The sequence below is a fragment of the Cynocephalus volans genome, chromosome 7 (assembly GCF_027409185.1).
Source record: "Cynocephalus volans isolate mCynVol1 chromosome 7, mCynVol1.pri, whole genome shotgun sequence".
In the NCBI taxonomy this organism is placed as follows: domain Eukaryota; kingdom Metazoa; phylum Chordata; class Mammalia; order Dermoptera; family Cynocephalidae; genus Cynocephalus; species Cynocephalus volans.
In genome coordinates, this window is record NC_084466.1 from 102,789,220 (window position 1) to 102,816,868 (window position 27,649).

The following is a 27,649-nucleotide window of genomic DNA, read 5'->3' on the forward strand; positions in this document are numbered from 1 at the left end:
TTCCAATAAAGAGTGTCAGCCTCAAGTCCAGCATTCTTACTGAGATGGTGCATAATCATTGCTTTCCTTAGAAATCATTAAAAATCCCTTGGTGGAATATTTGAATCAGCAACCTCCCTCCTTTTAAATGTTCTTGCTCTCTATCAAGACAACATCAAAAGAGCCCATAAACGTGTTTTCTTTTGATATAGAGTAGTAAATCTTAATCTGCTTTGCTTAAGTTAGCATTTCTCTTCCACTTCTTATTTTGTTTTTTCCAGCATGGCAAACATGCTTGCAAAGTGCCATGATTTATCAGATCCACAGATTCAAAGAAAACAAGTCATTTCTCCAGGGTCTTTTTAAAAAATGTGAGTCAACAACCAAATAAAATTAATTTAGTTTATCCTACATCTTCGGTTTTATATCTGTTTTCCCAGTGAAGACAAGGGCAAGGAATTAGTTCACTGTGGTAAGTGCTATCATACAAAAAAAGGTGTTAAAAGTACATTTTAGAACACAAAGAAATTAGTGATGGTCTCCCCCTGAAAGGGGAGAACAGTGTTGGGGAAATCATTGCCATCTTGCTGGAGAATTACTGGAAGAATCAGGCTGAATTTTGAGGAATAAGTATGAATTTAAGATAAGGAACTCTTGGAAGAGAGGCACATATTCACAAAGTCATAGAAACATGATTTTCATTTTATGCCATGAGAAAGAAACTGTAAGTTGGATTTTGAAAAATAAGGTTGGCAAATTCATTTGAGACTATGACATGCTGAGGACTCTGGACTTGATTCTATATTTATGAATGCTACATTGAAGTTTATGAAACAAGAAGGTAATTATCAGAATTCTATTTTAGAAATATAATTCTGGGTGAATTCAGGAAAAGCAGACAACTCTAGGAGACAAACAGGAAGCTATTTCAATGGTTCATGTAAAAGAGACATCTACTTAAATTACTGAAGTAAATGTAAAATCAAAAAACGGGGGTTATATTTCAGAGACTTAGGAGATAGAATGAATGATAGAATTTGTGACTATGAGTGGAATAGGCACAGATTTGGAAGCTATTATAATAGTAGTTAGACATTTATGTACAGTGCAAACTATGTGCCAGACTCTATTCCAAGTGTTTAACATATGCATAACATATATAACACATATATTACATATGTATAACATATACATAACATGTATATATAAAACTTGTCATGTCAACTTTATTAGGTAGATGCAATTACTATGCCTGTTTTTTAGATGAGAAAACTGAGGCACAGAGAAATTAAATAATTCATCTGATGTCATTAGGTTAATAAGTGGCAGATCCAAGTTTGGAACACAGGCCACTTGCTTTTGAAGTCTGTTTTTAATCATTCTTAACATTATGTGGATCTGCTAGGGAGCAGGTTTGGATTGCATTTGAAATTCTTTTAGCACACCTACATGTAAATTTCCAAAGGTAATTGGAAATATGATAATGGAACCTAAACAAGATGTCAGGGCTAAAAGATACAGATGTGGGATGCTTCAGTGTATGAAAGTTAGTTCAAGATCATAGACATGTCCAACAAATGACATATATCTTCACTGACCCAAATGAGAGTAACAAGGAATTCAAGATAGCCTGATGCCATCAAGAATCTCTAGGTCTAGACTCTTCCATAATGTTAATCCAAAGCAACAACTACTATATTATTTCATGAATAAATTTGGTCTCATGACTTGCATATATCTGAAAAAATTATTTGACCAAAGTATTTGGAAATACATCATATATATCTGTACTCTAACTGCATTAATACCAGACACTAAGAGTTAATTTAATGGAATTAAGAATTCTGATCAACATTTAACTATTACTGAATTTGAATTTGAACAATCTGAGCAGTCTCCCTTCTAAATCAAACTGTAAACTCTCTAACCAAAGCTTTACTCTTGTCACAAGACAACTGGGAATGGTCATTTGTCTTCCCTGGTGAATGAGCATTTTGAACAATAAATTGAAAAGCATGGAGCCAAGATACATCAAGACATGTGGGTAAAGAAGCGGGATTAATACTTCCCATGCTGTTGTAAAATTTCATTGTTAAAACTGTTGACTGTTTGTTTCACAGACCACCTCACTTCTTCATCAATTCCGATAAAACGTGTGTTCACGAAGGAAGGCTGAGCTAAGGCTTGATTGTATTACCCACAAAAGCTCACCCATCGAAGATATCCCCAGACTTCTATATTCAGTGCAAAAACTTTTCCATAAGCTAGAATGGATGTTGTCCATGACTCTGAGATACACCAAATATTTTGTTGAACTAAAAGGACAAAATAATTTTAAACTATAAAATGTTAGCATCCATTGTATTTTATCATCATTTGAGCTGCATCGTCTAAACCATTGCTAAGGGAACCTTTCCTTATATGCAACAAAATTGTGATTAAGATTTCTGTGAAAGGACAAACAAATATTTTCAATTCACCAAAATTCTAGTACAGAATAAGTGACCTCTGTCATCTCTTTGCTTAACTCAAGTAAATCAAAACAATCAGACATAATAACCAGATATCTTAAAAGAGAATGCAGAAACATGACACGATCATAAGCAGAAGTACAGAAGAAAGGTATACACATGCAAGTTAGGACAAGTCATCGTTATGGCATTGATAGATCTACCTCTGAGAATTTCAAAATAAAAGGAGCCTAGAAAAATGTATTTTAGAATCTCCTTGCAAAAGCATTCTTTATTCTTCCTTTGAATGGTAGATTTTCCAAAGGATTGAAGATATATTCAAAGATATCTTCTTTGGACACAAAGTTAGTGTCGAAGCCCCAAATTTTCTAGGCCTTAACAACCCAAGTGTTATACTGATGGGAATAACTCAGATTTTACTGGCTTGTACATCTTGTGGTTTCAGCTACTCATGGGAGTATATAGGGGATACATTCATATGGACACACAGGGCACTGCTACTTCTTTACTTGTCAGGCTCTTCTTTCCCAGAATTGCTGTGGTTTTATTAGGCTGCAAGATCTCCAGTTCTGCACTACAAGGCCCTAGTCTTCACTCTAAAAGTCTACACAGGCTGTTCGATATATAGGATCATGTCATCTGCAAACAGGGACAGTTTGACTTCATCTTTTCCAATCTGGATGCCCTTTATTTCCTTCTCTTCTCTTATTGCTCTGGCTAGTACTTCCAACACTATGTTGAATAGGAGTGGTGAGAGTGGGCATCCTTGTCTAGTGCCTGTTCTTAAAGGAAAAGCTTTCAGCTTTTCCCCATTCAGGATGATACTGGCAGTGGGTTTGTCATATATGGCTTTAATTATGTTGAGATACTTTCCCTCTATACCTAACTTATAGAGGGTCTTTGTCATGAATGAGTGCTGAACTTTATCAAATGCTTTTTCAGCATCTATAGATAAGATCATATGGTCCTTGTGTTTGAGTTTATTAATATGGTGTATCACATTTATTGATTTGCGTATGTTGAACCAACCTTGCATCCCTGGGATGAATCCCACTTGATCGTGATGAATAATTTTTCGTATGTGTTGCTGTATTCTGTTTGCTAGTATTTTAGTGAGGATTTTTGCATCTATATTCATCAAGGATATCGGCCTGTAGTTTTCTTTTTTGGTTATATCTTTACCTGGTTTTGGTATCAGGATGATGTTTGCTTCATAGAATGAGTTTGGGAGATTTGCGTCCGTTTCAATCTTTTGGAATAGTTTGTAAAGAATCGGTGTCAATTCCTCTTTGAATGTTTGGTAAAATTCTGCTATGAATCCATCTGGTCCTGGGCTTTTCTTTGTTGGGAGCCTTCTGATAACAGCTTCAATCTCCTTTATTGTTATTGGTCTGTTCAGATTTTCTACATCTTCACGGTTCAGTTTTGGGAGCTTGTGTGTGTCCAGAAATTTATCCATTTCCTCCAGATTTTCAAATTTGTTGGCGTACAGTTGTTTATAGTAGTCTCGAATGATTCCTTGTATTTCAGATGAATCAGTTGTAATATCGCCTTTTTCATTTCTAATTTTTGTTATTTGAGTCTTCTCTCTTCTTTTTTTGTTAGCCATGCTAATGGTTTGTCAATTTTATTTATCTTTTCAAAAAACCAACTTTTTGATTCGTTGATCTTTTGAATTGTTTTTTGGTTTTCAATTTCATTCAGTTCTGCTCTGATCTTAATGATTTCTTTCCGTCTGCTAACTTTAGGATTGGATTGTTCTTGTTTTTCTAGTTCTTTAAGGTGAAGTGTTAGGTTGTTCACTTGCCATCTTTCCATTCTTCTGAAGTGAGCATTTAATGCAATAAATTTTCCCCTCAATACTGCTTTTGCAGTATCCCACAGGTTTTGGTATGATGTATCAAAAAAACTGTTGGAATTGATAAATGATTTCAGCACAGTAGCAGGATACAAAATCAACACACAAAAATCAGTAGCATTTATTTTCTCCAATAGTGAACATGCAGAACGAGAAATCAAGAAAGCCTGCCCATTTACAATAGCCACCAAAAAAATAAAATACTTAGGAATTGAGTTAACCAAGGAGGTGAAAAATCTCTATAATGAGAACTACAAACCACTGCTGAGAGAAATTAGAGAGGATACAAGAAGATGGAAAGATATTCCATGCTCTTGGATTGGAAGAATCAACATAGTGAAAATGTCCATACTACCCAAAGTGATATACAAATTCAATGCAATCCCCATCAAAATTCCAAAGACATTTTTCTCAGAAATGGAAAAAACTATTCAGACATTTATATGGAACAATAAAAGACCACGAATAGCCAAAGCAATGCTCAGCAAAAAAAATAAAGCTGGAGGCATAACACTACCTGACTTTAAGCTATACTACAAAGCTATAATAACCAAAACAGTATGGTACTGGCATAAAAACAGACACACTGACCAATGGAATAGAATAGAGAATCCAGAAATCAACCCACACACTTACTGCCATCTGATCTTTGACAAAGGCACCAAACCTATTCACTGGGGAAGGGACTGCCTCTTCAGCAAGTGGTGCTGGGATAACTGGATATCGATATGCAGGAGAATGAAACTAGATCCATACCTCTCACCGTATACTAAAATCAACTCAAAATGGATTAAGGATTTAAATATACACCCTGAGACAATAAAACTTCTTAAAGAAAACATAGGGGAAACACTTCAGGAAATAGGACTGGGCACAGACTTCATGAATACGACCCCAAAAGCACGGGCAACCAAAGGAAAAATAAACAAATGGGATTATATCAAACTAAAAAGCTTCTGCACAGCAAAAGAAACAATTAAAAGAGTTAAAAGACAACCAACAGAGTGGGAGAAAATATTTGCAAAATATACATCTGACAAAGGATTAATATCCAGAATATATAAGGAACTCAAACAACTTTACAAGAAGAAAACAAGCAACCCAATTAAAAAATGGGCAAAAGAGCTAAGTAGGCATTTCTCTAAGGAAGATATCCAAATGGCCAACAGACATATGAAAAAATGCTCAACATCACTCAGCATCCGGGAAATGCAAATCAAAACCACATTGAGATACCATCTAACCCCACTTAGGATGGCTAAAATCCAAAAGACTATGAACGATAAATGCTGGCGAGGCTGCGGAGAAAAAGGAACTCTCATACATTGTTGGTGGGACTGCAAAATGGTGCAGCCTCTATGGAAAATGGTATGGAGGTTCCTTAAACAATTGCAAATAGATCTACCATACGACCCAGCCATCCCACTGTTGGGAATATACCCAGAGGAATGGAAATCATCAAGTCGAAGGTATACCTGTTCCCCAATGTTCATCGCAGCACTCTTTACAATAGCCAAGAGCTGGAACCAGCCCAAATGCCCATCATCAGATGAGTGGATACGGAAAATGTGGTACATCTACACAATGGAATACTACTCAGCTATAAAAACGAATGAAATACTGCCATTTGCAACAACATGGATGGACCTTGAGAGAATTATATTAAGTGAAACAAGTCAGGCACAGAAAGAGAAATACCACATGTTCTCACTTATTGGAGGGAGCTAAAAATTAATATATAAATTCACACACACACATACACACATACACACACAAACCGGGGGGCGGGGAGGAAGAAGATATAACAACCACAATTATTTGAAGTTGATACAACAAACAAACAGAAAGGACATTGTTGGGGGGAGGGGGGGGAGGGAGAAGGGAGGGAGGTTTTGGTGATGGGGAGCATTAATCAGCTACAATGTATATCGACAAAATAAAATTTAAAAAAAATAAAATAAAATAAAATAAAAAAAATAAAATAAAAAATAAAAGTCTACACAGCTCCTTAAAATGAATGGCCATCTTTTATTGGTTCCCAAGTAATGATTTCCTAAAATGAAAATTTTGACTGCCTGGTGCCTAATCTCTTTTACTCCTAAGTGAGCTTTCCTTTGTTCCTCAATGCAACCATTCTCTTGGTGTTTCCTCCTCTCTCTTATAGTGACCTCTCTGCCCTTTTTTTGTATTTCTTTCTCAGAGAATTGTTGAACAATATCTCAATACCATGCTGACTGGATCCATACCTACAATCACTGTTTTCATTGAATTAGTGGATAACTTGGATTTTAGAGATGGAAATAGATGTGAATGGGGTTTGTGGTTCCATCAATAAAATAGTTTGAGATTCAAATTATGAAGGCAGAATGAGCTAGTTGTAGGTGAGCAATAGCAAATGGTAAAGTCATGCTTAAATAAAAACATAATCTGGGAGTTAAATAAGAAGTCAGAGCTAACTATGTACTCATAGTATGAGTGTCCAAGGTAAGGAATGTCTCTGTTTTTGAACCTGGGTGTGACATGAGGCAAATAGTAGTGGACAGAAATAGCTGCAGGCAAATTTCCAAGATGGTTGGAATGTGTAAAACCAGCTGGGAGACTGATGAGGTCATCTTTATCTGAACTATTTGGTGCTAGGAGTAGAGAAGTGTCAATGGGATTTGAAAAGAGGAATGCTTTTATTTGACAGTAGCAAAACTTACTATCCACAACTTAAATCACATTCAAGAAGTCCAGATTATGGTTGTTACAAAGTTTAATAATATCACTGAACCTGGATTCTTACTCATCTTACTGTTGTGTGTTCTCTTATAATTTCAATATGGATGCAGCAACTACAAATTTAATGTTTTATACCACTCTTTTAAAGAAGAGAACACACACTCTTCTTTACATGACTTGTAAAATAGAATCTTTCCCAGAACCACCCCAGCAGACTTCTTGGGTCAAGACTGGATAATGTGAAAGCCCCTAGACCAATCAGTTTTAAAGGGTCATAGAACAATAATCATCTATCACTCAGAGCTGGATAAATTGCTGCCTGAATAAAAATCAGGGTTTCATTATCAGGGAAGAATGGATAAATGGCTATTGGTTACTCAACTAATAGTACCTGCCATAGAAGACATTGTATAAGATGAATCAAAAAGGAATTAAATGCTTACTAAATGTGTAAGAGAGAGTATTAAAAATAATTTGGAACTTGAATCTTGGATTTAGAAGATTTCTCTGTTGTTATTATTATTATTATTATTATTATTATATATTTTATATAGATACATAGATGATTGATAGATAGATAGATAGATAGATAGATAGATAGATAGATAGATAGATAGATAGATAGATAGATAGATGGATGTTATGGCAAAGATCTTTAAAGGCAATTAACCTGTGTAGTCTAGTCTCTGGTTCCTAGAGGAGACTTTCAAACTTTTATATTTTTCTTTTTATCTTTCTGCTATGATGCACATTCACATGCAGAACATGTTTCTTATGAACAGGCGCATTTCACTAAACACTGTCATAATTAGATGGCCTTCTACCTTGATTACTAAGAGACTAACTTTAACTCTATCCCTTTCTTTCTCTATCCAGGAAGTATGTCAGAATGCAAGCAAATGAAAGGATATAATTAGAGGGATAACCTTGAAGCCGTTCTAATTTACAGGAAAACAGTAAATCATTTTCCAATTTCAATATCTGAACTATTATTATTACCATCAAATTATGGCCCATGTGACACATGTCAGAAGTAATTGAAATGCACTAGTATCTCTGGACCCCTAGGTCAGAAACTTTGATCTGGAGTGCAGCCATCTTCTTTCTTTGTGACCACTGTGTTATTGTCATTACATTTTTGTATTTCTTGGACCTATGGATGTTCAAGTTGAATGGAGAGATTAAAAAGAGAATATAAACCCCTGAGCATCTGAAGTGGGAAAAACACACACCCACACACACACACACACACAGACACACACACCCCTCCCAACATTCAGTCTGTTAGGCATGTAACACAAAAATTGCATTCCACTAATATAGAGATTTGCTGAGAAATTCAAACCGTTTTTTACCACAAAAGTTTGTCTTTCTTTTAAAAAGGTGCAATTTAAGATGCAGTGGGAGATCTAGTATGCAATCACATTTGGCACATGTTTCTGGAGGACAAGAGAAGCTGAGGAGTTCCATTTATTTGAGTGGAGGTAATCAATAGAGTTCAATGTTCAGGGATTTTTTAAAAAGAGAGAGAGAGAAAAAAAAAAAAAGACTCCCAAACCAGAGAGAAAGAATATATCAGTGCAAAATATCCAGATGTATAATGAGAAGAGTGGGTTGGGAGATCTCAGCAAGAGAAAAACAGTCCCAACTGAGAGGAGACTTTTTTCATGAAATTATCAAAAAAATTCCTTTTCTTGAGAAAGTAGCAGCACATAATGGCTGGGAGAAGGGGGGCTTTGGAATTATACTCAGACGGATTTAGGTCTAATCCCAGCTTACTCTTACTGCCTGTGTTACCTTGGGCAATGTTCTAAAATTCTGAGTCCTAGTTCTTAGTTAGATAGCTTATCTGATAAATGGGAAAATTAATACCTAATTCACAAGGGTTTTATTAGGATTATATATAATATTTTAAAGCATATGGCCCTGACACAAGTTCACAAAAAATGGGAGCCGTTATAACAAGTTTATTCTTTCGCTTTTTGCAATAACTACTGAGAAAGAAATGCTGTTGTTGTTTTCAAAACCTTGATAATCATAGTGGTGATAGTGACCCAGTGTGAATACAACCCACTGTGCTCTGTGCTTAATCTGGTTATCACAGTCTGTCCTCATGACAATCCTACAGGGTAGATATTGTTGGCTTTTCATTTTAGAGAGGAGGAAACTGAGACTCAGAGAGAGGAAGAATTCATCTGGATTTATGTAGTTTTCTTCCAGAGTCCACATTCTTAACCCTTCAGCTCTACTTCTTTCTCTGCTCCCAACACACTCCTACACAACTTCGCAGTCACCCACCTAACCCTGCGGGCTTTATCCTTTGAATTTACACAAAGGCAAAGATCACAGTGATTAAAAACCACACGTTACTTCTTGCTTCTACTGCCTGCTGAATTCCAGTGACTGGGGATTTGTTTAGACGCCTACTGCTTTGGGGTTGGGCCTTGCTGCCAATAAAGTTTCCCGTTTTCCAACCAGCTGAGAAGGGAAAAACCAGCTGCTCTGAAATGTGTTTGAACTTCATCCCTCCAACTAGAAGACAGCTGTGCTTATCTATAGAAAGACTCCAGAAGATTGTTTTGTGTTTTATAAGACACTCTAGGCAGGATGAGAGAGAATTTTTATTTGAAAAGAGACTAAATTCGGGAACAGAACTTTTCAGTATTTTTCTATTATGGACACGTCTCCAAACTCTGACATTCACTTAGATATAAAGTTTGTGATTCTGAATGAAATAGAAGATAGTCATTGAAAAGACGCTTATTGTTTTCCTCAAGATTTCTTTCACCTGACATATTCCATGTCTCACATCTGAGTTAACAGCCTTGTTGCTCCAGGCTTCTACTGGAATAATTTTAAAAGCACTGCTCTGCTTTGTTACACACCTGCTGCCCTTTCCTTCCAATGGGTTGATGAAGCAATAAAGGTATAATTTAAAGCTGCTGCTGCTTATCCTAGTTTTAAATGATTAACATGATACATAATTGTAATGTCTCTACCCCATAACAGGATCTACTGGTTAAGTGAGATTATGGGAAGAATATGACATGAAAAAAAAAGCACACAAGAGCTCAGAAAACTGATACCTTTATTTTAGATTTTGTTTCAATTGTCTAAAGTTAGTCAAATTTTCAGTATAGCTCTTACTTTAGATAACTGTGAAATTTAATTTTTAACTTAGTGATAGAGGCTAATGACAGAGTTTATAGAGTTGTCTTAAACCATGGTCTGATCTTCAAAGACTCTGGAAAAGCTGGGACACAAGAAGACTTTCAGCATGTGCCACAATTCTAGGTGTATTTCAAAGAAGTCAGAGAAGCTGACATTTTACTTAAAATTAGAAAACCAAATACTGTGTATAACTTTATGCAGTTTAAACACTTATGTATATAAGTAATAATTTAAAGTTAATGTATGCAAACCCCCTTTCTCCTATAACCTCTTTTTTCACAACAAATATTTCTAGAAGATTTTTCTAGAGAAGCATAGGCATGTTTGACAGCAACAGAAAGACCACAAATATGTAAAAGACTTGAGAGCTTAAGAAGTCCATCACTCTACCCTATTTTTCTTACTAGGGATAGAGGTAAGGAAGATAACTACTTGATTTCACACAAACATCTCCATGACTATATGAGAGCACAGACATGTGAACTTGATTTTTCAAACACGCACAATATTATAATTACAGAAATGAAAAAGTACTATGAGATTTTATGAATGAAACCATGACATGTTGAAAATAAGGAGATGTGCATGCCCAGGCAGAAATTTTACTTTGCTAGCCATAGTTACTTTCACCCTCCATAGTCAAGCTGTTTTGGCTTCTGGTTTTCAGCTAAGGTTAACCAATGGAAGACAATTGGTAGACTATTGGCTAGCAATCGTGCACTTTTGATGTTTTATCTGCTTGTCATGGCTTCATCTTTTCCATTTCCTTCAGCACTAGGAATAGTAACAGTTTATGCTGACGGTGAGGTGAGGGTTGCCTCACATCAACCATTTGGCCTCTGGCTTCTTCCATTGCCTTTATACTTAATTTCCTGTATTGAATTCCGTATTTGAAACACCCAGAATAGGTTGTGTTTTTCTCACTTGTCCCTGACTCACTAAAAGAATTATGATGAGCAGAGCTGGCCTCACACTGTTTTCAGAAGTACATTAAATGGGTTTGTGTGTGTGTGCACACAAGTGTGTCACACATGATAGGAAAGAGAGTCACAGCTCCTTTCCCGTCACTTCTAACTGTCAAGAAATGTTCTTGTGCTGTTCCTGGGTTTTCGGTCTTTGTTAGAATTTGTCCTAAGTCTTGTTCCATCAAAATTCTTAAATTCGGTGTCATATTATCTGCTAATTCACCTTATAAACTTATAAAAACCATAGCTTAATTTACATGCATGTATAAAGGTCTTGCTAAGTATGTTAAAACTGTTATCACGTTTAATTTTAACAACCAACATTGAAATGAGTTTTTATTATGGTTACCCTGAAAGGAAACAGAAGCTCAGATGAGCTATTTGATTTTTTTTCCCAGGCTGCATATCTAGCATGTGGCAGATTTGGAATTCAAATAGAGGTTGTCTGCTACAAAACTGATGTTTTATTCTTGGGCTAATAAGACATATTTCTCATTGATATGCTAACATTTTTAATGATATTGATCTAATAGTGGGAATCTGGGACTTCCTGAAAAGCATGCCTTTCAACAAATTTGTTTTAAGTTTTAAATGTAAGTAATTAGAAATATCATTTGATCAAAGATCTTTGTGCTATTTTTAGAGGCCCCAAACCTCCTGGTATATGGAGCTTGGGTATGGAATGTCTGGGAAATATTAATAGTTTCATGCATACTAGAAACGAATAATTGAAATTATATCTATCTTTGAAAATATTATTCATATGGATTCTGCACTTATAGTTCTACAACTTATATGAATAATGTTTCGATTATTTTATATGCCATATATCTCCTGTAGCCTGTGTCAAGGAATAAGATAAGGTGAAAAAGAGCATTGTCTCTATCTACATAGATCTTATTGCCTTATGCTTAATCTAATGTTAGATGAAGCATAGATTGCTATTGGCATGTAAGAAAGAGGATCCACCTAGTCTAGTATCATGGTATTCTTCCCCGAGAGAATATTACTGTGATACTATGGTACTAGCATGAAGATAGACATAGAAACAAAACAGAGTAGAGAATACAGAAATAGAAATGACATTTACAATTTAAATTATGCTAATTTAATTTTGACAGCAATTCCAAGGTAATTTAAAAAGAAAAGAAAAGCATTTGACCAAATAGTGCTTGAACCCCTTCTGTGTTCCAATTTGTTCAATTGGATATCTACATAAGTAAAACATATTGAACATCACTTCATGAACAAAAATTGATACGAAGATCAGCATAACCTTAAACATAAATCTAAAACTTCAATACCTGGAAGAAAACATAAAAGAAGACCTTGGTAACCTTGTGGTAGCCAAACATTTTTTGATAGCACAAAAAAATTATTAGCCGTAAAAGAAAGAAAATATAAACTGGATTTGACAAATTTAAAATCTTGTGTTTTTCGAAAGACTCAATTAAGAAAATGAAAAGAAAGGCACAGTTAAGGAAAAAATATTTGCAACATCTATATCTGACAAAGGACTTATATCCAGAATATATAAAGAACAATAAAACTGAATGAAAAGAAGATAACCCAAAAGTGGGGCTAATACTTTACAGACACTTCATTACAGAGGATATGTGAATGCTCATTAAGTACATGAAAATATTCTTACCATCATTAATCATTAGGAAAAGAGCAGCTTATAACCACACAGACACTTCATTTCATACTCACTAGAATTTCTGAAATGTAAAAAAATTTAAAATACTAAGTATGAACGAGGATGTAGAATAAATGTTATGTGCTTACATTGCAGCTGGTATTTAAATGGTAAAATAACTTTGGTCAACAGTGTGTTAGTTTCTTATAATGTTTAACATACACTTACAATGCAACATAGTTTTACTTCTAGATTCTTCCTCAAGAGAAATAAAAAATTATTCTACAAAACAGATGTGCAAGAATGGCCATGGCAGTTTTATTTATAATAGTAAAATACTGTACACAAACTAAATGTCAGCCAACAAGTTAATGGATTGACACATTGTGGTATATGTATAAAATGTAATACTTTCCAGCAACAAATAAAATGAACTACTGGTACATGCTGCAGCATGGGTGAAACTTACAGATATAATGCTGAGTGAAAAAAACAAAACACAAAAAATTGCATACCACAGACTTCCATTTATATGCAACTGTAGAAAAGGTACCTCTAATTTACAGGGATATAAAGCATATGCGTGGTTGCCTGATACTTGGAGTTGGGAGAGGCTTGACTGAGAAGAGGCTGAAGGAAACTAATTGACATAAATAGAAAACTGATGTAACAATACAAGAATTCACATTCCTTTCTAGTGTACCTAAAACATACCACATTTGACCACATGTAAGGTCATGAAGAAAGCATCTACAAATATTAAGTTTTTGAAATGATTCAGAGCTTGTTCTCTAATCACAATCCTATTTTAGGTTAGAAATCAATAATAAAAAGAAAACTCTCACTTATTAGGAAATACTTAATAAATGAGTTAACTAAGAAATCAATAATAGCATATTGAAAGCATTCTCCTTGAGTTAGAGTATGTTTTAAGAACACCTGGTTTCACCACTTCCGTCTTAGTGGTTCTATCTAGTGTAATAATACAAGAGGGAAAAAAAAGACAAAATAACTGAAACATAAGAAATACAATTATTATTATTCATACATGACATACTTTTGTACATAGAAAATCCAAAAGAATATAGAAAAAGATGTAAAAATTATTAAAAAGCAAATTGAACAAGGTCTGTAGATGCAGGTCGATAGCAGCATAGCAGAATATGCTTGTCTTCATCGGTAATCAGGGCAATGCCAGTTAAAACCTTAATCTCTGCATACCTGCCAAAATGGTTAATGTGAAAAATATGGAAAATCAGTGTAGATGAGGATGTATACCAATTGGAACTTGGTATACTGCTAGTGGGAGTATAAATTTGCAGGAGCACTTTGGAAATCCCTGGAAATATCCAATGAAACTGAACATAATGCCTTTTCATAACTCTGCAATTGCACTCTCAGGTACATACCCAACAAAATTTCATATATTTGTTCACCAAAAGACACATACCAGAATATTCAGACATTTCTATTTATTTTATATTTAGCTATTTTAGGTAGTTCCAGACTGCCAAATATTCCATCACCAGTAGGATGGATATATAAACTATGATATCTTTATGTAATGAGCTATTACACAAGAAAGAGTATTAATTGATCTTATAAATGGGATTTGATCAAAAGAAACCAGATATATATAGAAGGTTACCTATTGAGTAATTTAATATACTCATATATATTATATATTTAACACACATATAATATATGATGTGTTATCTACTATAATTAATATATATTATACATATATAATATTATATACATGTTTAATTATGCCTCATACCACATAATAATATACATGTGGTATATATACATGTAATAAAGAAAACTTATTTATATGAAAGTAGAAATCAGATTGCTCAAGAAGTGAGAGGTAATGAAAATAGTGTTAGGGGGTGTAGACAACATTTCTAAAAGTCTGGCTGTGTCTTAAGATAGAGTTTCATGAACATTTAAATGCTATAGTAAAGAAGCCAGTACGAAAGAAGAGAATAAATATTAAGAGAAGGAAATTATTAATTTTGCAAAGTCCTCAACAAGACAGGGAGGTAAAGAATCTAGACTGCAGTAGAAGTATTGGTTTTAGAAAGAAAAAGAGATAACTCTTCTTTTAACAGAAATGGAAAGAATGAAGGACCAAGTTTTAGGCAGTTTTATTTTTGCTGTTTCTATTTTATTGTTGTTGTTTGTTTGCTTGCTTTTTTTATATTTGCTTTAAGAGAAGTAATCTGCAGAGCAAATGAGAATATAAGGTGCCAGAGATGCTGAGAGAGGAAGTTTGAAATAGCATGGATAGAATGCATGCAGAAATTGGCTTAAGACACATAGGAGCATTGTCTGTCAGCTTCAGGTTGGTGACCATCATTTTGTCTAGAAAACCAGTTGATCAATGAAGAGGTTCTCTGAAAGTAATAGAGAGTCACTGTGGATCAGTGCTGGGGACATAGATAATTCTATTCTGCAAGAGGTCTGTAGTAGAGAGACAAGTGAGCTAAGAAATGTTGACTATTGCTAATAGTGGGATTAATATGGTAGAATAATCAAGATTGAAAGAGGTTGAAAATATAGAGATGTGAAAATATCTATCAAGTGGACATCCTGCATGAGTTGTAAAACTAATGTAATCTGGCCTTTTTGCTTCACACAGCCTAGTTGATCTCTGCCTGTGGGTATGAAAGACGTGAGTGTAGGATTGAAGCTCTTTCCCGCTCTTAGACCATAGTTATTAAAGCATCATGAAGATGTCATGGTGAATATCAACACATAGATGTCTATGGAGAGGGAGGACCTCAGTGTCCTAACTGCTGCTGGAGAAAAGAGAAATCAAAGGCTGAAACACTGATGTTGGGAGAACCACACCAAACCCAGCTCACTCCTGCTCGACTTGGGAAAGAATACATTAATTTTTCTGAATCTATGTAGCTAGGGCTATAGTTATTTGGAAAACTAGTTCTTTAGCTAAACATTTGCCTATAAGTCAACCTGGTTGAAGGATAACTAATCATCAATATTACTAACCTGAATATTTTTATAACAAGTAAAATTAAAATGCATTTTGAGTAGCCACATGAGTCGACATTATGTTTGTGATTATTTCCTTTTAAAGTGATACAAAATTTTTTTGGCCTCAAGTACTTGCTTTAGAAGGATATTAGCTTTGAAAACTCCTTTTGACAGAACAAGATTACAAGTGAATAAATATCATATTTCATTTTATGTCTGGCCCTTTCAGTATTATTACATTTCTCTAGTTATCCCATGCATTGATTTTCCCCCTTTCAACTTAAGTTGTCCTTTTCTGTTGTCATGTTCTAATGGAGAGTTGGACAAATTTACTGTGAGAATCATATTAGTGGCCCATTGGAATAATTCCTCATATTCAAAGAATAAGCCACCTTCTCTATTTGATTATAAGCTTGACAGTTTCAATTTGGAGATGCAACTTCATTTTGACTAGCTTTAACAAAGCCCCTTATTTAATTTGACTATTAAGTTTGCTCAATAGTCAAATTAAATTTTGAATACATTTGAAATTTTGAATGCATCTTAAAAGGGAGAATGCTTTCAATAAAGACCATTCTTCTAAAAATCTTTTCAGAAACAAAAAAAAAAATGTGTTAGGTATTGAGATAAAATTACCTCCTCAAGAGAGGTTCGGAGTGTGTCATAAAAACATATTAAATTGGTTGATGTATTTTTGCTAAAAAAAAAAAGTAAGCATTTCCTGTAGTATACAACTACCATCATCAAATCCATCTAGAGATGTAAATAACACCTATAAGTTAGAAAGACTACAAATCTTTAAGCTTTTTTAGAAGCATTTTATGCTGTTACTTACCTGCCAATGTATATACATATGCCCATTGAAATTGCCTATGCTAACGTCATTTCCCAATAGTTTGAGTACTTTAAATAAGAGTTAAAAAGAAACTCCAGTGTCAGACAACAATATTCTGGTTTCTATTGCAAAACCAGGGCAAACAAATTGATTTAATTTTATTTGAGAATTGGAAAAAAAGTTTGGTTAATCAGGATTGTATTTACACTGTCACATATTTTAAAGATTAAGTAGTATGCCTTTGCATGTCCTAGAAACTACAATAGGATTTGTTTATGATTTTTCTTTGCCTTATTGATTTGCTTACTGAGATCCAGATTTTAAAAATTTTGATTTTTTTTTAGTAAAATAGTCTTAATCTAAATGTCTTTAAATGGTTTGGGGCCTATAAGGATGGCTGACTATTTCTATTTGCTATTCCAAAAATTGCAATTTTGAAATTAATATCGTATATAAATTTTCAAATCACCATCTTCACAAAATGCCTTAGCAAGTAAGATTTGCTCATTGTTTCTGGTACCAATATGCATTACAAAAATAAGGGCAATCTTAAAAGTTCTTGGATAGTCAATTTTAAAATTTTAGACATTATATTAATGTTAATGCAACTTGTTCAACTGTTCAATATCTGAAAAAAATGACATATTGGAAGTGCCATGTTCCTGAGAGGCAGGCTTATGTAATGAGTAAGAATACCAGGTAGGACTAGCCTTCCTTGGTTCAAATTTTATCTCTACCATTTAATAGCTGTGCCACCTTGAGCGACTTACCAAACCGTTCTATCCCTTCATTTCTTCATTTATAAAATAAAGATAATAATAGTACTTATCTCATAGGATTGCTGTGAGTTAATTTACATTAACTGCTTGCAACAGCATTTAATAGATATTAGCAATTATTATAAAATGTTATTATACTTGGAACCAAACTCCATACATTTGCCTTTCAAGTATTGCTTTTGTGCAGGTGAGACATCTGCCAAAGGTATTTGAGTTCAGGTAAACATTGAGACTTACAAGCCTAAACTTGGAACCAGTTTACCAAACAGGTTATCTTTAGGTAAAAGGAAATATACCTTCCAGGCATCATCAGGAGTACCAGCAGAGGCAGCTGGCATGGTAGTTCCCAGAGAAACTTTGTTTTTCCCAGATGACAGACCAGGTGCAAGGAGTTGAGATCCTCATAAATGGAAGTGAGGTTCACTAGGCTTAGACTCCTCATGCAAAGCATATGTCTGTAAGGGTCTTGCCCCCTGAATGTGGTGAGTTAGAGTAATACAGTATGAGGGTAAGACATTCTAGTGTTTTGACATAATATAGATGAGAAACTTACAAAGTCAAAAGAAGGAATATCTTGTGAGTCTTTTTGAATATTCCTCTTGGCTATCCATAATTACAATAGGATTTTGACAAGAGTTTGCTAGAAGCCATTCCAAATTGACATAGTTGTCAACAACTTACATTGCAGGTGTTTAGCGTTGACTTTTGTAAAAAGATCCAGATATTCTATGTATACTAGTTACATCAACAAAAAGTTGACATTTTATGAGGGAAAAGAAAATATATTTTATTGTTGTTAAACCTGTTTTCTGTAGTAAAGTGTTGTTGATAGGTTTCTAAGTAAGAGCAAGCCTTTTATCTGAAGACGTTTTTAGAACTGATCAAATTTGTACTGTGGTTTAACTGAAACCATATAATGCATAGCACAAAGCATAGAAGATACATTATAGTAAAATCGACTAAGATTCGTATAGAATGATAATATTGACTAGGACTCTATTTAGATGGGCAATATTTGGATTGTTTGCAAAATACATCCCACAATTAATTTATTGAGTTAATTTATAATCACTTATTATTCATCTAAGTACTAAGAAAACAAGGCAGAACCTACCAATTTATGTTTGGGCATAGGCAATTTTGAGCAGTTTATTGTGACATTACTAGATTATCAGGTTCAGTTATTTTGAAACCACATCAGTGTTCTGAGAATAAGCAGTCACCAGCATCAGAAGCATAGCTGTCTTCCTATTTACTATGGTAAATGGTAGACATCAAATTAATCTAGAAAGCCTTTAATCTTAATCTAGATTAAGCCTTTAATTTAGGTCACAATTCTCTTTGAAGAGTTACTTAAAATCTGTCCCTCTTTCTAGAAGGATAGGAAGGAAGCTGCTTATATGTACATGCATACAAGTATTTACATATAACCGTAGGAGGTATGAGAGACTTAGAAGATGTTACTGTTCCCGATTGACATCTTGATCAAATATACCTCATCTGGATCAGAGAAGAGTATTACCAGATGTTAAGGAAAAGAGCTTGCTCGATAGTAAATATTTCAAGTTACATTTGCCTAGAAGAGCTTTTTGTAAATGAAAGTGATTTGTAATAGTAAAAGAATGTGTGGACCTGAGTTTTATAGGTTGTCTTGCTTTATTGGGCTTTTAGAATAAATTAAAATTCCTGTCTTGAACAGGTACAACAGTGAAGTTCAGAAAATTTTGTTCAATAAGTTAAACACAAACCCCAAAGTGTAGTGTATTACCTTATTCAAATTTGCCTTTCTTTTCACATAGAGAATTCTATTTAATCTTTCCTTTAAAGGACTTTTCATGAAAGTAGACCTGGATAAAAGGGTTTATAATATTTTTTTGTGGAAATTAAATTGTGCATAGTTATTCTCAATAAATAGGCCCAAGACACTGCTTGGGTCATGAACAAAATTTTCTACCATTGGTCAGGCTTGTATATGCCCACTGTTTCTGTGACCTGTGATTTAGTTAATAGATGAGAGTTAGGTGTCTTAGCAGACATAGTTCTTAGACCTCAAAGATCCTCGTAGAGTGTCTGATAAGTTTTTCTCATGAAATAATAGTATTTTTTCAGCAATTGTTCTAATCTGTCTGCAAAACTAGTCTTCATGATCTCCTAGAGGGGTAATTTGTCCTGTGGTTTTTCTGAGTCATGCGGAGAACATTTTACTATAGCCATTTAGGATTTTAAAATCAAAGGATTTGTCAGAGGCCAACATAAGAGATCACAATAGCACAGGTAGGGATTTGCTGCTCAGTGAGGAAAGATGACAAGCCAGTTTTCACATTTTGAGGCATAGATCGAACTTAAAAACCCTCTCTAGACTGCTGGTTTACAGATAGCACTTACATGAAAAAAAGCAAATGGAGATGAAATAAACACAACGTATACATGAAAAGATTACAAAGTCGAAAGGAAGAGAAGAGCATGTAAGTTTTAGACAGGGAAAGCCAAAGCCACAGGTCAAATTCCTGAGTGACAGGAGATCCCTAGGACCTGCTTCCATGAAACTTTATGGTGGTACAGAGCCCTTGCGGTAAACCCAATATTTTCAAGTTTGAGGGTTGGCATTACCAAGGAGCCACAACACTATTCATATTATTTCACCATTTAAAAAAACTTCCTTCTTCCCACTGCAGTATGGGAAACCACCTTCAGAACCTAATTGGGCTACAGAATGTTTTTTAATGAAAACTCTTAATTATTAAAGGCAGACCTTGGCTTTGCAATCTGTCTGTAGAGCAATTTAAAAACAAAGAGTGTCATTCCATTCAAAATCTAAGTGGTATGCATATTCAGAAACTCTAAGTGTCCTCCAAAATACATGTGAATGCTTCATGAAATCCTTTTTAATGTTTATAAAACATTTGTCATTCCTGCTACACTCACAGATTTTACATTTCTGGCTTCAATAAGTGAAACGAATTAAAGATGTGTGGTTGCCAAGTATTACTACCTTTCAAATTATATATTTTTTGGTGCTACCTTTGCAGGGATTTCAAGTGTGGCATATAATGGGGCTAATTAAATTTTCTTACCAGGAAGCAGCCAGCTAGTCCACTGCCCTAGGCACATAATCTCAGCTTCCTACTTTCCTTTGCTCATTTATTCTGCTGAGATGAGACTCCTCGAACAGCAAAGGTAGAGTACTCAGGCCAGGCAGCTGCTGATGGATTTTACTAAGTACAGAGCAAGGGTTTGAGTCTCATCCCTGACAGCACACATCACAGAGAGGTGACAGTGGAAGCACATCTCCCTGAATGAGTTGGCCGTGGTTGACAATCTGCCAAACTAAAATAATGGAAGAGGTGTTGATTGTATAGAAATGAATCAACTTGGCTTAGCTCTAAGGCATTTTGCAAGATTCTAGGGACATCACCCTATTCCCTGAGATTGTTTTTGTGAACCACTAAGAAAATAATAACAAAAACAGAATCACGTGGGAAAAAGTTTCCTTTAGTAATTTTATTAATGCATCTTCATCATTAAGCAATTTTGTCAGTCTTCATAGAAAACAAAGGAAATGATATTTAATAATGATCAACAATTTGGCACACACTCTAGTAGTTTCTTTACATGTATTACTTTGCCTTTAATAAACATATTTTTCCTATATAATAACTGAAGAAACTAGGATCAAAATTGTTAAATAATTTTCCCAAGCTACCAAATGGCAGACCTGGAATTTAAATTCAACTTTATTTGACTGTAAAGCCTAGGCTGTTTCTATTTTAACATACTGCATGATATGATAAAAGTTTTGTGTTAAATAAGAGACCTTTTGACATGCAATTATTTTGAAAATATTCATGAAAGAAATTAGTATATGTACATGACTATACCTGCATGTGTGTATAATATGTACCTTAAACTACAGAAGCTTTCAGTTGTTGCTCCTATAAAATCATTTTTATATAATGTGGATTTTATTGCAGATAGTCCTGTCTTACAGAAAGGGCTTGGTATTACCTCCTGGAAACAGGGAGATCCGTTACAAAGAAACCGATGACCATATGACATTATGGTATCATATAACAGATCAGGGTACTGAAGAATTTATATGATTTCATAAAAACCAACAGAACAAATTTAATCTTTCTAAAATATCATCTTAGAAGATAGAATGTGGATCCATTTATATATCAGATACATAGATGAGTGATCAAAAAGAGATGAATAGTTGATGTTGATAGTTACACTCGATATGTAAAATGAGGATTAACTCATTGACTTTTGGGCTAAAAGCAAAGTGGAACTTTTCAGCTTCTATAACATTAAATCCCTTTAAGTTCCTGATCACACTCTTGAATAATAATATCTTTCCTTTTTCTTTTTCCTACAGTTGGACAGTGTCACCTCTCTGATCCAAGCAGCCAAAAATTTAATGAATGCTGTAGTGCAAACAGTGAAAATGTCTTACATTGCCTCAACCAAGATCATCCGAATCCAGAGTCCTGCTGGGCCCCGGCACCCAGTCGTGATGTGGAGAATGAAGGCTCCTGCAAAAAAACCCTTGATTAAGAGAGAGAAGCCGGAGGAAACTTGTGCAGCTGTCAGACGAGGCTCGGCAAAGAAAAAAATCCATCCAGTGCAAGTCATGAGTGAATTTAGAGGAAGACAAATCTACTAAACCATTATTCTACCCTTGTGGCTATATTATAAAATCCTGGCTAACCATGCTGCTTTGTTTTATAATTGATTAGTTCTTACTTTCACTAAGTTTTGGAGCTTAACTCACAAATAATATAAAATATTAGGGGGCTGAACCAATGTAAGCAACATGTATTTGGAATCATGTCATTGTTATCTCTGTATGGCCAGCACCTAAGGGTTAATCAATATATGCTTGTTGAATGAATAAAACCCTTGAGTGTTATTCAGCCTTTTCCACCACAGGGAATAGCTTATATTCAGTACTAAATGAACAGAAGAGATTCAAGTGAGTCCTTTTTATCTGTAATAGTTCGAGTACACTCATTCCTTTCATTTTGAATTAAAACACTGACATGAACCCTTGACTTTGTTTTCAATGGAAACAAAAGACTTTATAAAATATCTTCCCATTTAATCTTCAATACTTTCTTGACCTGGCTGAACCTGGTACCTAACCTGACAGAAGTATGTGATTTCTGTCATAGGAAAAAAACTTTAAATCTCTAGATAACTGCATCAGTTGTCAACTGATAAGGCTAATGTTCATCATAAACTAGCCAAGTTTGAGCAGTCAAGATACATGCTGGATTTTGGAGGGCAGTCTTAGTTATTACTGAAATGATCTATTAACATTGCAAAGGTTACAGTGAGTTTTGATGCTACATATGCACCTTTTAAGGTTCCATAATGTTCAGCAGGTCTGTGCTTTTGAGTGTTGGGTCCATCAGAACACATATGAGGAAATCACCCATTGATTTTCAGAGATACCCAGTCATACCCAAAGAGATATCACCCATTGGGGAAATGAAATACTGAACTGTATTCCTACAGGTAACTATATATAGTTGTGATAAAAGCAGTGTAAGGAGTTCTACATGACTCTAAAAATCCATTTGTATTAGCAATTGTAATTCAAAAGAAAAGCCTAGTTTGAAAAACGTTTTGACATTGAGTAAAATATAACTGTGTGAACTGTACCATTGAACTATGAAGCAAAGGTAATGGCAATGAAGTTGGAGTAATTTTAATAACATTCTTTTTAATAAAAGTCATTGGGATCACTTTATAAATCCAATCACTGTGCTAATCCCTAGTTGAGTTCATAATGGACTTCGTAATCATCTCAGAGTCTAGTGCACTGTTCTCTCTCTTTCTCTTTCTCTCTCTCTCTCTCTCTCTCTCTCTCTCTTGCTGCCTCTCTATCTCAAAGAGTCTTTTTCATGGACTCTTTGGAGGAGCTGAGTTTCAGGTTCGCTTTTTTTGCACTCATAGGGTTCCCATTCATAGAATTCTTTAACATTGATTCCCCATTCTATTTATTATTGTAACTTTCCATTTGTACAACATTGACATTGACGAGTTGTTTCAACAATCACGTCACCTTAGGTTAATGAGATAAAAGTCATACACACAGCACCTGTTGATGTTAGGAGGACCAGTTTGGGTAAAGGATGCATGAAACGTAAGAAAGCATAAAGGTTAAGAGCATGATATGTGTGATGTCTTGAACAAAATGGTAGGGAAAAAAAGGATCAATTTAACAGGCCATTATTAATTACAAGAGAAATGTTAACTTCCTTTTATTGTAGTGAATTATTTCATTCTTTCAAAATGCTGGATTGCCTGGGATCAGCGCATAAACTTTCTAAGAGGAAAAGGCAATAAATTCCTCCCCATCCTACACTATGGACTGGCCCACAAGAACTTCTGGACAGAGTTTACTAAAAGAGAAGGCAGTGATAAAGGGAAGTAGGGAATCCAAATGATTTTTTCTTTCTCCCAGAACTATACAGATAGTTGAAGCAAATAGAGGGTTTCTTTTGTTGAAATGCTACCATTGTTTTCTGCTCTAAGTGTAGACATTGAAAGAGTGACATCTATGGCACTTCCTTTTCTCAGGAAGAAATGTGAATTTATAATTTAGTTGCAGAAAGAATCTTTTAAAAAATTTTTTTTTAAATTACCAAACTACTAGCTGTATATCTTAGCTCCTAAATCTATATAAACAAAGATCATAAAAGTCTCATTTACAAAATCTAATGTCCTTTTGACCCTACACCATGTTTCTACATGTCGGAATTTAGAAAGCAGTATTGGATGCCAAAAGAACAGAAATAACTCGAAATTATACAATTACCAAATAACCTTCTTCTCTTTAAAAAACTCTACTCACAACAAAATGTGAACAAGTTCTCCTCTTTAACGTAGGTAGATTTCTAGCTTAACTCAAAGCAAACAACTATAATTAAACAAAATAATAAAATGTTTAACTCAGTGAATGTCCCAGAATAAATCTTCTGTAGTAATCAAAGGCGTAATTTTAAAAAAAGACGCATAGAGGTAAGAAAGACATCTGTCCACCTGAGTGAATTACTGCAGTGGGCAGCATTTTACGATTTAGTTCAGTTCAAATCTGCTGATAATATAAATGCTTATAAACAAGAAAAATTACTAGCAAAGATATTAACAAAAGATTATTGTATTATAAAGCATAGTTAAATCTAATCAATAAGCATGACTGTAGTGGACATATTTATATTTAGGCCTTTCTTCTGCAGGATAATACCAGAAATTTCTTAATGAGTGTGATAATTTGTTGGTTTATTTGTGCACCTTTTAAAATCACATTGCAGAGACTGGTATTTCCTCTGATGATACATTTGCTTGATCCTGCTAATCAGAACTCACCTTTCTCTTTCAGTGTAAATGATTTATGTTAATTTACATTGGAAAAAAATTCCTAGTGAGGGAGGAGAGGGTTAAACCACCTGCAAGGACAGTTCCTTCTCTGGTTTGCCACCAGCATCTCTGCCAAACGTTAGACAGGAATCAGAACATATCTTGGAAAATATCCATGAAATCATAATCCACAAAAGATTCTTCTTTCTAATTAGAAAATCTGGTAGGTTTTTAATCAAACGTGAAAGGTGAGAAATATAAATCTCTGTCTTTTATTTATCACAAATGGAAGTTATTGGATTAAAATGTTTCTTTCTAATGGAGCTTCTGAATGATTCTCGAGTGAGTCAGGAAAAAAAAAAAAACTCTTGACACTAAATTTCTGAACTAATGTGTTAATTGTTCCTTTCTGTTTGTCCTATGATATGAAGGCAAACTATGAATATATTAGAAAATACAATATCGTCTTTATATTCTTAAGTGTGCCTCCTGTCCTTTGAAAATCTCTGAACTTAGTATCAACATTTTATATATATATATATATATATATATATATATATATATATGTTCCCCATAAAATTTCTTCTGTATAGGGGATAAGAGCCCCCATAGCTCCACAGAGAGGCCGATTCTTGACACACTTAGTTTCAAAGGAGGTTAGTTTTAGAGATATAATGTTATAGTGAGATAGTTAAAATTGTGAATATACAACTAAGTATCCAATCTAGGCCTTTAAATTCAATAATGAATGCTCCTCAAATTCAATGATGAATGGCTAAAAAGACTAATATGTGACAGTGGGAAAAGTGTTTTCAATGGCTTCCTAAACCTTTTAAGGTAGTCTTCTTGTGTCACCCTGAGCTAAGCATCCTCCTGTTAACTACTCACAGTTTTTAACTGGAATGGTGCAGACAGGCCCACCCAATTTAGCCAATTACCCCAATGAGTGTGTTTTCCTCTTATTCCTCTCCGTAGGTATCTATCTTACATATAAATTGACTAATATATTCTTCAGGGTCTCAGTTAAAATAATGAATTTTAATTTCCAGCAGTATTATTCCTTTAGTCTTTATATGTTTCTATCCTTTTTGCTGTCAAATACACATTTTCATGCTTGGGATTGTGGTTCCCATGGATACAGATTTTTGCATAGTGGTAGAATGAGTGGAATGAGATCTGAGACTTTTCCTGCTGATATCCACCATTCTCTGGTGAACTCATTGCAGAATCCCCAGCCTGTTTCTGTATCATTGTAAGTAATTTCCTGGAACTGCAAAGCAGGCACCGGAATCCCAGTTTGAATAAAATCCACACATTCTTTTGTCAGCCTCTCTTTTGCCGAGACAGAATATTCTGCTTATTGAATCTTTAGGAATCAAATATCCATTTTTTTTTTCTGTTTGTTAAGTTGGAAATATCTGCTTTACTTATCAGAAAGCTTAGGAACATCCAGTTAAAAAGAATATAACTTGTGTATGACTTTAATAATTCTTTTTAAGTAAATTAGGAAAATTTCTGCAACGTGACATGTCATTGTTTCTATTTATATATCACATACCAGGAAATAACACTTATTCACATAAATATTCTATTTCTTGCTTTATGACTCTCTTTCCATACCATTATGATATGTTTAGTATTAATATTTTGCATGTTACCACTAAATAAATAAACCAGGGATAATGATGAAAATGTCTGCACACAAAGTAGATTAAGAGTTTTTATTTTGGCCCTTTGGGTCTAATTAGGATAGTTGAAAACATGGATTCTATTATAAATAGGTGTATGTACCTAAAAGTGTCCTCATCAAGGCTATTAACACTATCCTAAACATATAAAAAAAAGAGAACTAAAATTTTAAATACTTTTTTTTTGCCATTTTTAACCAATTCAAATAAATGAGAACATTTTTTAACATGTTTTCTATCAAAGCAAAATCGAGAATAGTTTAAAACACTAGTCATTTTACATGTGAATATTTTTCACCCAACAGAGTAGATAAAATCTATTCCTGAACACTTCAAAAGAAGATTTGCTTCACGTATCAGAAAGTTTAGAGGCATCCAATTAAAAAGAATAATTGAGGTAATTGGAGGGATAGGGAGACCTGACTGCACTAATTGAGAGAACTGTCTTCAAATGGAACCGTGAAATTCTGAACCTGATCAGAATTTCATCTGTAGGCAACATGTGGTCCATGGAGCTGCCCCTTTTATGTTTCCTGTGATGAGATGATTTATGGCTGCAGCCTGTTTTATGGCATCCAGCATTCCCCAAGGGTTTGTGGGAACAAAACACCTGGATTGACTTTTAACATTAGCTTGGCAAGTTGCAGAAAGAAGGAGTAAATACAGAGCAGTTCTAAAGAGACATGGATGAGAAAGTGCCAGAAGTAGGAGAGGGATTAGGAGGGATAGTTGCAGATAGGATAGCCCTCATAGATGGAGGGCAGAAGAATTTTTTGGTTCTATAAAGATTAGGCAGCCTCATCCTGAGGAAGATTTTAGGGATCTTCCTAAAATCTTTAGGGATGGGACACTTGGTGATTTGGTGATTTGGCAAAGTCATGTCAGAGGCAAGAGGATGAACTACACAAACTTTGAGGTTGTTTTAGTAATATTGTTTGCAAATTGAGAAACGGAAATTCAGCCATTCTCTTGGCTGGTGATGGGTGGCATTCTTCCCAATAGGAGCCAATCAGGATAATCACACATTCATGTCTTTAACAATTATTTTTTGAACAATTATGATGTTCCAGCCGCTATTCCAGAGTCATAGGATACACTACGTAACAAAACAAATAATGGTTCTTGCCCTCATGTGCCAGCTCTGTGTTAAACGCTAACTCTCCTCTCATTTAATA

At 34.5% G+C, this 27,649-nt stretch overlaps 1 protein-coding gene across 3 annotated transcripts in view; it reads left to right on the plus strand.

The window, feature by feature from the left end:
* CTNNA3 (catenin alpha 3) overlaps positions 1-25,303 on the plus strand; it is a 1,664,900-nt gene extending 1,639,597 nt beyond the window's left edge. For all 3 annotated transcript variants that reach the window (XM_063101675.1, XM_063101677.1, XM_063101676.1), the window contains one exon: positions 21,797-25,303. In XM_063101675.1, the coding sequence (XP_062957745.1) occupies positions 21,797-22,084 (288 nt within the window). In that variant the 3' untranslated portion in view covers positions 22,085-25,303. The remainder of the gene's footprint in view (positions 1-21,796) is intronic.
* The last annotated feature ends 2,346 nt before the right edge of the window (positions 25,304-27,649 follow it).